Source organism: Coturnix japonica, chromosome 6 (assembly GCF_054131305.1).
Source record: "Coturnix japonica strain WE chromosome 6, WE-NBRP24, whole genome shotgun sequence".
NCBI lineage: Eukaryota > Metazoa > Chordata > Aves > Galliformes > Phasianidae > Coturnix > Coturnix japonica.
In genome coordinates, this window is record NC_140668.1 from 37,661,109 (window position 1) to 37,676,283 (window position 15,175).

The 15,175-nt window shown below is 42.2% G+C and overlaps 1 protein-coding gene across 1 annotated transcript; it reads left to right on the forward strand.

The window, feature by feature from the left end:
• Positions 1–1,976: 1,976 nt before the first annotated feature.
• LOC107319410 (uncharacterized) lies at positions 1,977–9,839 on the forward strand. The gene is made up of 11 exons (XM_085551886.1): positions 1,977–2,257; positions 3,297–3,431; positions 3,674–3,798; positions 4,090–4,158; positions 4,716–4,829; positions 5,085–5,200; positions 5,769–5,824; positions 7,236–7,288; positions 7,901–8,028; positions 8,224–8,380; positions 9,377–9,839. Exons 1-11 carry the CDS (start codon positions 2,054–2,056, stop codon positions 9,477–9,479), a joined length of 1,260 nt encoding a protein of 419 aa, XP_085408012.1. The 5' UTR covers positions 1,977–2,053; the 3' UTR covers positions 9,480–9,839.
• The last annotated feature ends 5,336 nt before the right edge of the window (positions 9,840–15,175 follow it).

Consider the following 15,175-nt stretch of genomic DNA (forward strand, 5'->3'; position numbering starts at 1 on the left):
TTCCCACGTTTATTGCTAAGCATGTGGAGCAGGGCTTGGGCAGACCTGTTTTAATATGCACGCTGTTGTTTTGTTTTGCCATGCTAAAAACACTACCAGACATGTCTGGACTTCGGTTCTTCTGCAAGTCCCGCTGTTTTGGAATCACTTCCCCAGCAAACAGTACTGCCAAGATAAATTGTTTGTCAGAGATAACTTCAAGTCCTCCAACACATTACCTAAGAAATGCTGGAAAATAATGCTGCACAAAGCAAATTGTTTCCATGCTTCCTGACCTCGTAGGAAGGAATGGAGCTTATCTCTGTTACAGATTCCATAGAGACGACTGCAATACCTTAATCGATGCACTGTTTAAACTGGGAGAGTTTTGGAATACTTCAGATATCAGGGAAACACATGAAATATGCATGCCCTGTTGTTCCTGCCCTCAGAAATGCAAATACTGACATTCAGATGATATTGTATAAGGACTCCAATGGTTTGGCAAAGCGCCTTAAAGCTGCTCACAGATTGCTTTAGACAAAAACAATTCAGCAGAATATGTCATTTCCCATAGGCAAATCTCAAGACAACAAGCACTGTTTAGGGTTTAATTATGCATGTTTGTAAAGTGCCAAAGATGTGTCATTTGTGTGGATTCTTGCTCGCTTTGTGTCAATGTTTGCTTTAAATTTGAGCTAAAAATAAAAGCTGTTCTTCATAACACATTCCATTGCAGCCTATCTTTGTACTGAACCATTATCTGCTCTGCTGCAGGTGTGGTGATAACATTGTGACATAAATCTATCTTGTGGCTGTTTTTAGCCATTCTATGGCATGATCTGAAATAAGAAAATCACCTTTTTGTGTCTCTGTCTACCATAGGCAGTTAACTTTAACACTTGTTCCTTGAGTATTAATTCAAGCAATGATGATTTACAGAAATAACTTTTTCAAACCACATTGGTGTCTTCTACTTTTTAGTTCCTTCCTGTCTACTTCTGTTGTCCACTGACAGCAATAAAGCAATACAGTACAACCGTCTCCAGCCTCAGAAAAGGGAAACTGTACAAATAAGGAAGATTTTAAAGAAGATAAAAAGAACATCTGTCTTGAAAGACAGACAGACAGATCATCATTGAGGCAGAGTAAATGCACACAACAGTACCATAGAAGTCTATATACACCCTCTGAGAAGTCTGTAGAGCTAACAGGGAGTCCAAACTAAGTGTAAAAAGCATGGAATCTTGCTTTCTTCAAAGCAAGATCAGCTACACCTCAACCAATCAGCTGTAGCTCAACCCTAACCCTAGCCATGATGAACTGGATGTAAAGAAATGGGACAAAATGCTGGCTAACTGTAAGAGGAATAAAAAGATCTATTGTGTGGTGAGCCAACAGGTGTCAATAGTAAGGATTCCAGAAATGGCACCTACCAAGGTGGCTGAAAGGATGCCTGTTGACATTCTATTTCATGGCTTGGGTGAAGAGTGCATCTGAGTTGTTTCCCTGCCCATTGGCTGCAGCTGGCAGTGGGATGATGCGAAGGACCCACTGAAACTGAAAGGTGAATGAAACAGGGCCAGAAATCGAAACAGGAACTGCGATCCCAACCAAGGAGCTGGGAGCATCCTCGGGTTTAAGGCTCAGAGCCACATGTTGCCCTGGGATGGAGGAAACCACAGAAGCCACATCCCCTGCACCACACCAGTAAACCAGGAGGATTTCCTAGAACTCAGCTGGCCCATTCCAGGGCAAGTGTCTGAACTTCTCTTTGGTTCCGTCCAGCTGTGCAAAATAGGAGCTGAGCTCATGTTACTCAGGAAAACAACGAGAGTGACAAGGATACTGACAGCAATTGCAACTTAGGATAGCAACAGTAAACTGTAATACTAACAGTAACCAATTCATAAATACATCAAGAAATAAATGCAACTTCTATGCGTGACCTCAGAGCTCCGGACGAGCCCGTAAGCAGCTTCGAGGCGGAGTTTGGCGACTACCGGAGCGGATCCGCTGCGAAGCGCTTTTGGTTGCGGCTGCAGCTCCGCTCCGAGCCCCGCTCTGCGCTCCGATGTCGGCGCTGCTGGCGCTGCTGGCGGCCGCGCTGCTGGCGCTGCTCGGGGCACGGCGAGCGGCTGCTCCCGGTGCCTGGGTCCCGCTGAAGCGCTGGGCCCTGGGTGGGTTATTGCTTCTCCTTGGAGCCTGGAGGCAGCGGGCTGCCTGCGGAGGGGCCGCAGAGCCCCGGAGGCCCCGTCTGTTCCGTCCCGACCCCCACGTGAGTGGCCTGATGTGCCCCAGCACGAATCGCTTCCCTGGCACCTTGTCTATCTCTCTGGCGCCCCGTTTTCTTGTCACCTATTTCCTTTGCCTGGCACCTATTTCCCTGGCACTCCCTTCTCTAGCATCCTCATCTCCTTGGCATCCCATCTCTATGGCACTCTTTTGAGTGGAACCCCATCTCTATGCCACTCATGACTGGAACCCCATGTCCCCAGCACTCTGCCCAAATGCATGCCATCCCCAGGATGCCCATCCCCTGGGAGGCCCACTGCATCCCAATGCAATACCCCCCCCCGACCAGAATTCCCATCCCCTGGGATGCCCACTGCATCCCAGTGCAATGCTATCCCCTTGGATCCCCATTGTGTCCCAATGCACTCCATCTCTAGGACCTCCATCCCCTGTGTTGCTCATTCCCCTAGCACAGCCATTCCTCCTGTATGCACACTCCCCAGGACTTTTGTGTGTGGGACTCACATCCCTCACATGTACACACCCCTCTTCATCCCCTTCATCCTAACACCTTGCATCGCCCTGTGTCAGGAGCCTCCTTTCCCTGCATCCAGATGCTGGGCTTCACTCACTACCCAACCTTGGGACCTGCACCTTTTTTTATCTCCTAAGCAAATCACTAGGATGGCAAAGTGGGCATGTCACCTTGGGTGTCCCTTTAAGGAAGAAATGGAGTTGTGGATTTCTATGCCTAGTAGTTCTTGAGACTTGAGATGTTAACACTGCCATTACTTTAATTGTAACAGTGAAGTGCTGGGTTTCCTAAGGCAAGGAGTTCCCCTTACATGGCTATCATAAAGTAATTATGGTCCCTTGTTAATGCTGGTCCATCTCTTCTTTCTCATAAGGAAATGGGCAAAGAAGAAAGGAATAATGCTTTTTAGTTAATGATAAATGTGGTTATTAGATACAGAAAGTGAAAGTAAAATCCAGTTCCTGAGAAAAAAAACAACACAGAAAACAAAGCATGGCTCTCTTTCTCCCCCTCCAGCCTGAGCTGAGATCTGTTTCCTTTTCCCTAGGCACTTGATTCAGTTTACTTCACCGGCTTTGCAGAGATCAACAAGAGCTTTGTGATTGCTCGTCTTGCCAAGCGTCCCAATGGTATCTGTGAGATGTGGCTCTTCCTGAGGGTGGATGGAGTGGGAGAGTTTGAAGTGATGGACATTCAGCGCTTAATTCCTATTGCTATGTTAGGAAAGCAAGTGAAAATTAATCACAGTATCATTAAGATTGGAAACAATCATAAAGATCATCTAGTTCAATTGTCAACTCATAACACCATGCATGTATCTTCAATCAGATGTTACTCATGCAGAGGGCCGTCACAGTGAGAATTCACCTGTGTTGCACCTTCAGAACTTGATTAAATAAATGTTTTACTGAAATGTCTCTTTAGCACCCACAGCACCCAAACATGATGGTGAATGATGAATCTGAAGAGATTTGGAGTGGAGGAGGGCTCACTATTGAATACTTAGAGCTCCAAGAACGCTGGAAAATAAGCTTCGATGGATTCCTCAGGTATTACAGCATTGTGGTTTCATACACATGAGACCAAGGCATCTTGAACACTACCTGGAAAACTAACTAACCAATAGCATGCATTGCTTTTTCTGCAATGAAAATACAGCAGGTAATATCTGCATCCAGTTCTATTCTCTGCTTCTTCACTGCAGTGGAGCATTACTGTCCTTCCTTAGCACACAATGACACAATTCTTCTGCAGTGCCTTCTGTTGATTCCATTTTCAAATGCATAAAAAAATGTCACCTGTTTAGGAGTTATACAAAATTATGATGTTTTCTCTTCTAGAAAAGGACCCTACCGACAGCAGTGGAGTGAAGAAGAGGGAGAACTTGTACCAGTTAAATTCTCTTTTCAGTAAGAGCATTTCAGTTTGCTTTGGTTTATATTGTGGGCTGGGGTTTAAAGATTTGGTTCTTCATTATATTCTTGAGGAAATGAAACCAAACTGACTGCATAGTGGGAACTTCAGTATTTGTTATTTATGGGGTTGTCACACCAAAGACTCCTATGTCTGGGAATGGGCCCCATCCCTGGAAGCATTCAAGGACAGGCTGGATGTGGCCCTGGGCAGACTGGTCTGGTGGCTGGTGATGCTGCACACAGCAGGGGGCTGAAATTAGATGAGCATTGTGGGCCTTTTCAACCTAGGCCATTCTGTGATTCTATAATATGATACAATTCTTGCATTTTTTCCCCCTGTTAGTGGCAGAAATAAAACCCAAACAACAGTTATAGAATGATTCTAGCGTGTATTTGGATAAAAGCTCTGCTCATATTAAAAATGGAAAAAAATCAGAAATTTTCAAACACCATAACATGCAAAGATCAGCACTGGAGTAGCAAGTGCACAACTTGATGTAATGTGACCTGCAAGCCGATAACAGCTGTTGTTTTTTCCCTTCTTTTCCTAGTTGGGAGAACTCTACAGAAGTGTTCAGCTTCAGTGTTGACAGTCATCCCAGCACATTTGTCCGTGCTTTTGCCCAGGAACCATGGACCATCGAGTTCTTCCAAAGGGTCAAAAAGTGAGAAGCAAGAGTAATGTCTTCTGGGGTTAGCTATAATTACTCTACAGGTTGCTGCAGGGTATGCCTGTGTGTTCTAAAACACATTCAGTAATAGATGGGATATCTGAAAGTGTAGGATCTGGCACAGCTGTGATCTAGGTGCTCTGAAACTTTCATTTTTGGGGTACACATCCATCAGATTGGCACTGTGGTCTCCCTAATAGGAGCCATGTTGATTTTGCCACTGTTGATTCAATCTTTTCTTTCTTCCAGACAAAGAGAACAACATTTCCGACATGAGCAGTGGGGTCAGTCTGTTGGAGAAATTGAAATAGAAAATCATGAGAAAACCAAACTTTCCCTCAAAGGTGTTCGGAGCCACTCTTATGGTAACAAGAGCAGATTTTATCCCATTGTTCACTCCCAGTAGACCCCAGTAGGGATTAAGTCACTCTGAACCACTAATCCCATCTCCTCACCTCCTTGAAGCCTGGTGCTCCTCTGGGCAGCAGTATTCCTCTTTAAGGGAGGGAGGGGATGTAATTTCACTCTTGAGACTTGTGATGGAGAGGATGCGGTCCATTCAGCCTCCTGGGCTGACACAGTTGGAACTGTTAATTTAATTTATCTTTTGAGACCTTTTCCTGTCTTTGGACAAAATAAACCTTTTCTCAGTCAGACTTGACACGTTACTCTGCTTCCCTTTCGATTACGATGGCCTTGACCCTGCACATACCAAAGGGGTTGGAGCTAGATGATCATTGTATTCCTTTTCAACCCAGGCCATTTGATGATTCTTTGATACTCCACGGCTGTTTTGGAGACTAGCACATACTCAGCCGGTATCAGTTACTGCAGTACTACTGTATCTAAAGTCAATGTCAAGACAGAAATTGTTACTTCATGTTTTCCAGCCATGTTGTACTTTACATTGGATGATTTTATTCTGTTTTACAGGTGTCCGGAACTGGTCTGAGATCTACCGTTATGTCATGATTTTGGCACGTTTTGAGGTAGACATTAGCTTGCCACTATGCTTCTTAACCACGACACTACTGATATTTCTGAATTGATCAGTTATATTTAAATACCCAGACATAATACATTGGGAGCATCCACAGTGTGAAATCAGCAGTGATAAATGCTGCCATAATTACCACATATCAGTGCTGGGTGCAGATCTAAAAGATGAGCCATGTGTTTAAAAACTGATTTATTTATTTATTTTTCCCTACACTGGCTTAACTAAAAAGTTTGGTAACTTGAAACTGTTTGCTTTGGCTTTTTAAGAAAGAATTAGGCAGTTTTTTTTCCTACTGCAGATACCCAGAGCTCAGAGGAGGTGATGCAATGCTGATTCACAGCCTGAGATATTTGAATGCATCTTAAGCCTTCGTGACAGTAGTCAGCAAATATTTCTGCCTGTGCTCAGCTCTAATTCCCTGCTTTGCCATGGTGGTTGTGCTGGAGGAGTGGCTGCTGAGAGCACAGCCTGGGGAAATTCTGAACCCTGGCATTCCAGGCTGGCATGCAACCTGAGCAGATGCTTCTGAAATGGCATTTCTTTTGCCAGCACAGGCGTAAAGATGTCTGTTATATTCAACATTACATGAGTTGAGACTGAAGGCAGAGTAAAAATTCTTGCCCAGACACGTGTTGGCCAGCAGAAAAACACACCTTGGAAAATCCCATATACGTGCAGATCCAGTTGATGCTGTGATCTAACTCATGCCTGTGTACCTTTTAATAAGATTGTGGTTTTGCACTGTAATGTGCATAATCAGTTGGTAACCTCTCCCTTTTCTTCATAGTTATTCAGGACTCAAAAGAACTGATGCTTTTCCCCTCCTAATTAAAAGCTATCTAACTGTTTATTAAGAAACAATTAAAGTTAATCACTGATTGAAACTCAGAGTCCTCACATCTTGGTGTCTGTACATTTAAAACACTGCAACATAGGCTCCAAGCAGCCCAAGTGGAGCATGAGGAGATTCAGACTCAAGAATGGAATAGAAATGAATAAAAACATGAGAATCCACTTCCTCCTTATTAAATATTTCTCCTGTATGCTGCTTTCTAGCATGGAATAATATAAGTTAGAAGAGATGTCTTATCCAAGATGTCTTGCAGTTCTAAACACAGCTAGCTGAGGTTTCTGCAGTTATTGTTTCTCTCCTTCTCTTGTATCTGCTTTCTGTGGACTTTCAGTTGTCCTTAATGTCCTTAATTTGTCCCCAGTGCACCTAGATTATATTCCTGGACTTTCATTTGCAGACACTCTTTCACAGAAAAGTTAGTGGGAAGATTTAAAAGTATAAAGTAATAGTATGCTGCATAATCTGAGTTGAATCCAGTGTCTTCTTGGTCAAGTCAGAATATGACCCATACAAATCAGACTGCTTTTCCTTTATCCTTGTCTTTCAGGATGGGACTGCAGCACATTTAACAGTTATAAACATGCCTGCTACCACAACGAAGTAAGTAACCCAGGAAGTTTGCCCTGATGAAAACACACATCTCTAAGGTGACAGAAGTTGCTCAGCAAGACAGCTGTATGCACATTCTTGCTTTGAACCCACCTAGCCAGATTTCCATCCACACCCTCTTTCTCATGCTCTCCACTCCCTCTGCCCAATTTTCCAGCTGCAATTAGTTGTAAGGACAGCTTTTACCTCCAATTACTTCCTTTCCTTTCAATTACTATTTGGCTGATGCCAAATAGTGGCATCTTGGCTGTCTTTCTCACTGACTAGATGACTTAGAGGTAGAAATCGAGCACTTGCATCTATTTTTGAGCCTAATGTTATGCTCCTGAGTGGTGGGGAGTTTAAGTCCCTGCATTCCCGACCCCTTCAGCTCTGTGACCAAGTGTGACCAAATTATCTGCCTCTCCTTCCTGCACTCCTCGTCTTCTTTCCTTCTTGGCCTCCCCTGTCCAACATTTCCAAGATCCCACAATATAACCATTTTTATGCTGCTGGCCAGGAATGGAGGCCATACTCAATGCTGAGCTCCCCTGGAAGGACAACATGTTGATTCATTTGAGCTTTAGCTGAACTTTTGTTCTGCTCCATTTCTTTCCCCTTCAGCCTCACTGTAGGTTATGTCTTTTTCCCTGATGGAAAGAAAGCTGGGATTGAGTGGTCCAATGCATCCTTGGCTGAGATGGCTGATGATGGGGTAATCAAGGACGAATACAGAGTCAGTTTTACTGCTGGTAAGCTACACATATATTTGAAAATACACCTTGATCAAAGTTCTTTCTCAATTCACAAAGCAAAGAGGAAGACTACATCTCTTTGGAAAAGCATAAGAAAAAAATCTATATGCAAAAATAGTAGATCTTGTGAATTTTTGAGATTAAACACAATTGAAGTCTGGAAACATTCTTCCCTTTTTGCATTTATGAAAGGTGGCAAGTACTTTGATGTTTCTGCAAGGCTGGACAAGCAAGCTTGCCCTGTGGTGTACAACGGCCTGACTGGAAGAGGCGTTTTCCATGAGTGCATTGCAGATTTCCAACTGAATGGGTTAACACAAGGCTGGGGCTTGGCTGAATTTTATTACAGGTAAAATAATTACAGATTTCTATTTTATTTTGCAAGCAGGAAGAGGTAAAGAATTCAACTTTTCCCATATTGACCCATGTAGCCACAGATAATGGTTGTGTATATACTATACACATGTATATACACACGTTTTTTGTTTGGCATAAGGAAATGTTCTTTGTTTAATGCTTGATGTGTTTATTAATTTTACAGTTATGTGTTATTTGAAAAAGAACAACTGTACAAGCATGCAAACAAACCATAGACAGTTGTTCAGTTGCTTGCTTTATAGCTTTACATAGGTTTTTATATAGGTCTCCATATAGGTTTATAGGTCCCTGGTTGCATTACGAAGAGCATCTTTAGGCAATCAGGCACATCATAAATAGAATGAAACCTCTACCCCAAAGAGCAGGCTGACCATTTACAAGGCAAAATTTGTTGACACAAAAATCTGTTGGAATAGAGCACAGAGCAGATAAATGTTCAGAAAATCAATATAGCAATGCTTTTTATAGGGGAAAAGATTATATCAACAAAATCTGTGTTTCTCAGTGAATTGCTGTTGCTACTGCCGAATGATTACCACAGTCTTTTACTGCAGCCTTTTCCCTTTTGAATCTTTTTTTCTCATAAAAGACAAGTTTGCTTGTTTTCACTTAGATTGCTTTTTAAAATAAACACCGATTCTTGGCTGTCAGAGGAGATGCCATAGATGACTTTCAGAAAATTGAATGTTCAGCTTCTCCTAATAACCAGACGCTTCTAACACACATAAAATAGAGCACTACACCCCCAAAAGGCACACTGCTTGAACTTGTAAGCTGTCAAGTAGCTGCTCCACTCCATCCATGAACCATCTGGGAGATTTTTAGGTAGTCTACATATGGCAACGCTGACAAAATCCACATAGACACCTCTTTCATATCCTCTTCCAAGTGAAATCCATGTCAGAAATTAAAAGGAAGCAATCTGGTTCTTCCCCCTCACCACTCTGCATCCTTACTTTTCTTACAGGGATGAAGCCGCCCAGAGGGTTCCCAATTTGCAGCTTGGTCCCAACACTGAAGGCCCAGACCTTTCCTCCCTGCACCTTGTGAGCAATGGCTCTCTTCTGTGAGCACCTGCAGGCTTGTCCCAGTGGTGTGAGCAGGCAGCAGCTTTCCAGAAATGTTATTTCCAGCAAAATTCTGCGGGTGAGACACGTTGTCACAAGATGTTCTGGAGGTCAGTGGTATAAAAGGATTTGCAGAGAAATGAGGAACATTTTTAGTGTTGCTAACCTTGGTGCCTGGAGGCAATTGAGAGGAAATCTCTGCACGGCTGATTGAAAAGCTCAGGCTTTTGGTATTTTTTCCTGACCTGTCATTTGCTCTCCAATTTGAACAGCAGGGCACAGGTCTACGTGGATCTCTGACACACTAGCAGTTCCTCTGCCCATTCAGCTTTGTTTTTGAAATAAAAGCTCTATCTGCCTGAACTTTGGTTGGTGTAGTCATTAAAGTGTGGGCATACACTACTACGGGAAACTACACTGCTTGATAGTCTTTAACCAGATCAGAAGTCAAACTGGAAGGAATAGGAAGAAACACATCTGAATGAGGTGTCCTCTAGGAACAGCAGAGGGTAATTAAATATGTGACACAAACACATTTTTCGATTGTGTGTAGGGAATCCAGAGTCTGGTAGTTCAGTTTTAGTGATAATGTGAATATCTCTTGGCTCTTCTATTATAAATACATCTCTAGTTACAGTGGTATTAGGAAATACATTCTCGAGAGTCTTGCACAAACTTAAAGGTGTCTTAAATCTGCCTGTGCTCTGAAAGTCTCAATGCACTGAAACAGGGAGCTTCTAAGTTATTCGAGACAATGGTGCTTTGACAGAAGCAAAGGCTTTATGCCTCTTTTTACAAATAAGAAATCAGTAATTTTATGAAGGTTAAAAAAAACATCAGTGTTATACATCACAATCTGTTCCTACCATGTGGATTGTTTTTGCTATTATCTCAGGAATATCTGCTATTTCTTACTGTGGAGTTTTTGTACCCTCTCTCTTTCCTTTCCTTTTTTTTCAAGATTTAAATATTAAAATTTAGAAGAAGAAATACAGGTATGTAAGCAAGCAAAGACCTCTGAGGCACACACTCGAGCCAGAGAATGTAGGCAATTAGAAACACTGTTAATTGTTACTCCAGATTGATAATTGAAGACATTTCCATAAAAAAAACCTCCCTGACCAAATTGAGAGCTAAAAATCCATCCCATAACTGGGCTACATCTATACCTATGAATGCTGTGGGGCAAATGGCAGCTATGTCCCCCAAAACATCATATTTGAAGTTCTGTGTTCCTACAGTGAGGAGATAGAGAAGGTTGATGTAGCCTTCCTTCCTTTCCTTCCACATGTTTTACTTGTTTCTTTTGGTTCCAGTGGATGGAGAATTAGAGTACTCCTGAGTTCAGTTTAGAAAAGTTCAAGTAGGGTACAGAAAATGATTAATAAAGTTTGGAGTTGGCAGGTTTATTTGCCAGGTGATGAACTACTGGTAAGGTATTTCAGCTTGAAGGACTGAAAAAATGACTCTTGGGGGTTTTCTCCATGGATTTTAAATTAGTTTATAGTAAGCTTGTGTCCAGGACACATGGAAGAGCTTATTTAATTTAAAATAAATCTACCAAGCCCCGAGATTTGACCATATGAAGTGGTCCTTCTCTTGCGACTCCTTTCTCAGTGGAAAAATCCACCTTGGGAAACGCTTCTGCAGCCCAAAAGCATTAATTTTGAGTTAAAAAAAGCAGTAAATGGAAGAAAATCCTGGCCAGAAGTGAAATGTAGCATACAATCTGCTCTCGTCCGGCACAAACTGGGGCAGCTGGAGCCTGGGCATGATGAGTTGCTCTCCAGCATCCCTGCTTTGCACATCTGGGAGGAACCAAGCACCTGTAATTCCTGCTGCTGTCAATGGGCCAGTGCCTGACACGGCAAAATGCTTGTACAGAATGCTTGCGAGTCCCAATGGAGCTCACGTGCATGTTAAATTTCAAGATTCAGGCATTGGTAACGAGGTCATTTAGAGGCTGTCAGCCCCTAAAATAAGTATTTCCCATCAATCTGGCCTTGGCTACTGATGTCTACAACAGTAAATATTTTAGTAGGCTTATTTATTCCCCTTCCTTTCTTAAGTCTTTCATGTATGCGTATATATAAAGGCCATTTGCTGTGACACTGTATTTCAATGACAAAAAGAAAGAAAAAAAAAAAGGAAAAAAAAAAAAAGCCTTTTTTTCTGTTTGGATTTATGGCTTAGCTTTACAGTTATTGAAGCAAAAGTGACTGATTAACTAAAGCCCAGGGAGTTCCACAATCTATCCAAAAAAATGCACGCTATGGCTGCATTATCTACGCAAAGCAACCAATTATTTCAAAAGTAGACTTTTCCCTCCATGAAAATGAGCCAAGTGACTCAAAGACATTCCAGACGAAGTGGCTGATAACCACCCACTCCCTTCTCCTATTTACTGGAACCCAACTGCCTCCTGCTCCCTCTAGTTTACCATAAAAAGCCACATTAGTCTTATTCCATCCAAAATTGCTCTTCCCTAAACTGTGGACTTTTATATTGCTGTTGCTCTCCTAACATTCTTATACTAAGAGCTCAGGTGTTTGAAGCAGGGCCTCTGAGAGGTCCCTCCTTGGGGGCTTTTGGGGTCTCCACCAGCATTTGGAGCTGTTTTCCTTTCCTGGTTGAGGTTGTAATTAGTTGCAGCATTGATTTTTGCTTTTATTCAGCACAAAAACCTCACCAAAAACACAGTGCAAGTGAAGTTCATTCTAATCTGGTCATAAAATTTTACGAGGGATGTAAATCAAAGAGAGGAGTGGCAGCTAATACTCTGGAACAGTTCAGCCCTGTTCAAACCTCCTCAATAGAGTTAAATCCCTCCAGGAGCAATTAGCCTAACAAGCTGTTTGGTCCACTTATAAATAACGTCACCAAAGGAAACGTCTGGAGGTGTCTGCTCTGTGTACCAGACTTTCCAAATATGCTGAGCAGTGAATGGCCTTTTTTTTTTTCCCTTAATCTGCAGCGAGGGGTGGAGATGCTTATCTGACATGTCCCAGCAGCTTCCCTCACATATTTATAATGTTTTCCAGGAAAGATATAGAGTGGAAAGTGGGAGTGCCACTCTCATCTGGAACGTCCTCTTGTATTGCCTGTGAGACAGCAGTGCTGACCCCAACAAGGTGCAGACTTCTTCTGCATGTGACCGAGTGACTTAGTTTTCTACATTATGGGGCATATCTGGCATTTCCACGTTCCATCACCTTGGCTAACTCTACGTCCTCATTTTCCCTTCTGCTTGGGATCTGACCTCAGTTTTTCCCTTCAGCCCTTTGGCCTGAAAACTTCATTTTCTTTTCTTTTCTTTTTTTTTTTTTCTTTTTCCCTTTTTCCTTTATTGTCATCTGTTTGTCTTTTCTTTTTCTAAATAAGTTGTAAATTTATAGCCTTCGTGGTTTCATGACTATGGAGGAACTCTATGTAGCACGTAGGGATCTCTATCCATAAAACTGGCTTTTAAATGTGAATTGGAAGTTTTCAATTGCAAGTAAATTTCTGCCCATATCCCTGTAGAGCTGTCTCCTCAAAACATGCCTGAAAAAGGATCTTAGGCAGCCTCTGTCAAAGCACTGGTGAAATACCACCCACATGAGGAGAAAACATTGACATTGTATATTTCAATTCATTTTGAGGCGGTGCCACTCGACTTTAAAGTTGGAGTCTTTCAAATTCAAAGTCTTCACACTGTCTCTTATGAAAAGGCTGATGTAAACTCAGCCATCCAAGCCATAATCTAAGAAATGTTAGTAAATTAACAAAATTATAATGTTTAATTATGCACGAAGGATGGAAGCCTTTGATCTCATCCTGCTTGCGCTTTGAAGACACAACACATCCAGATAGGACTCTACTAATGCTGAAGCAAGGAGATAATGTATTTTTATTTTCTGCACTCAGTGTATATTGACATACTTAGGGTTTGTCCTTGTTGGTTTTGTTTGCTTAACACGGATGTCGTGAAGTGCATTGACAGTTCTTTTCATTTAAGATCTACTGCATTCAAAGAATTGGACATTAGGCCTTTGCTGCTAGTTCTGTGAAACGTTTTCCTTGGGAAACATAACTTTTCCTTCTGCAAAATGGCCCCAATTACAAACACTTGACATGCTTTGATTAATTTTCTAAACCTTCCTTTGGGATGAAGCATGAGAAATTCCTCCAAGTGGATAATATGTCGATAAGGAATTAAAATAAAAACTAATTAGGGGCCCTGAAATTGTAGGAATGTTTAATCCTGTTTTGCAGAGATGAGGGGTAGGAAAAGCCCTGAGGTTATGTGATGTACTGTGCTGCTGGTTGTCTTTACCAAAGCATCCAGATCTCAATGTTTCCTTTCCCAGTCTTGTTTCTGCTGTTATTCTAAGGCATGTAGGCTTCTACCACATGTTTATAAGCTGATAAAACCATAATGCCAGGAATGTTTTCCTTCCTCTGTTAGATTAACAAAAGGAGTGACTTTTCAGATACAGCCCTGTTTACCACTCTCTCCACACCAAAACAACAGCTGTGAATAGATGGTGTTAACGCAGGGAGAGGTAAGGAAATCAGAGTTGCTTGGCACAAAGGCAGATGTGAGATACATGTGTGCATCCCAGTCCTGATGAGAAATGTTCAGCTCTCCTGATGGTGTGCTCCTTAGGGGGAAACTGCCTAATAACTACAGACAAAATCCATTTGCATGACAAATTACTCCAGCATTCATGCAGAGGTGGGCTAATTGTATGTGTCAGGCAGCCTTGTGACTACATGGGGTTTGGCTCGCATGAAGACAAAACAGCCACACAAAGCCTGTTTCATAATGAAGATGGAATATTTTAAATGATCTGTAATGAGACTTTCCCAAAGCCATAAATACACTCCTCTTGATCTGGAGTACACTTAGAGCAGCCATGTGTTGTGTGAGGCTTTCAGAGCAAATACCAACACAAAGGAGTTTTGGGGATGAGGAAGAGCCTTGAGCCATCACAACCAATTACGCTAACTCCCAAAATACATAAAGCATTTCATCAAGGGAGATCAAAGTGCCTTTCATGGGAAGGAAGAGCTATGGTCTGTGTTTTACCCATGGGAAAACTCTAGAGAAGGAGCCGTCTAGCCAATTCTATAGCAGCATTCTTTACAAGTTAACCCTGGAGTTTACTTCCCGTTTGTCTCAGCTTCCCTGTGGGCACTCACAGACCTACAGCAGCCTTCACACATTTCAGGGTGGGACATGTGTCATGATCCAATATTTTTGCAGAGGTTGTGTTGCATGTCGTGGGTGGGGAAGCTGTCCCCTTGCTCTGTGGAGAGCCCAATGGCTATGAAGAGTCCTCTGTTCTGAATGTACGTTTTGAATACACCATGGGGGTATTACCAAGGTTTTTCTTTCAAAACACTGCTGTCTTTGGGTTTTGTGGTGGTGGTTGGATCAGTTCAAGTTGCAGTTAGCATTATCTGGATATCTAGTGCAGCATTTTGTTCCTGGAAAATCTGGTATTCTGGAAAGAATAAGGAAGCAATAAAACAAGTGATGATTAGATCAATTATCTCTCATCTTAATGAACTGTGGATAAGATGTTCCTTATACATTGTTTCCATGTTGTTTCATTTGTCTCAGAGTGAAAATATTCATCTCATACCCCAATAGGATAATGAATGCTGTATGCTACTCTACAAAGGTGGTGTACAAAGTAGTACCAACAATTATT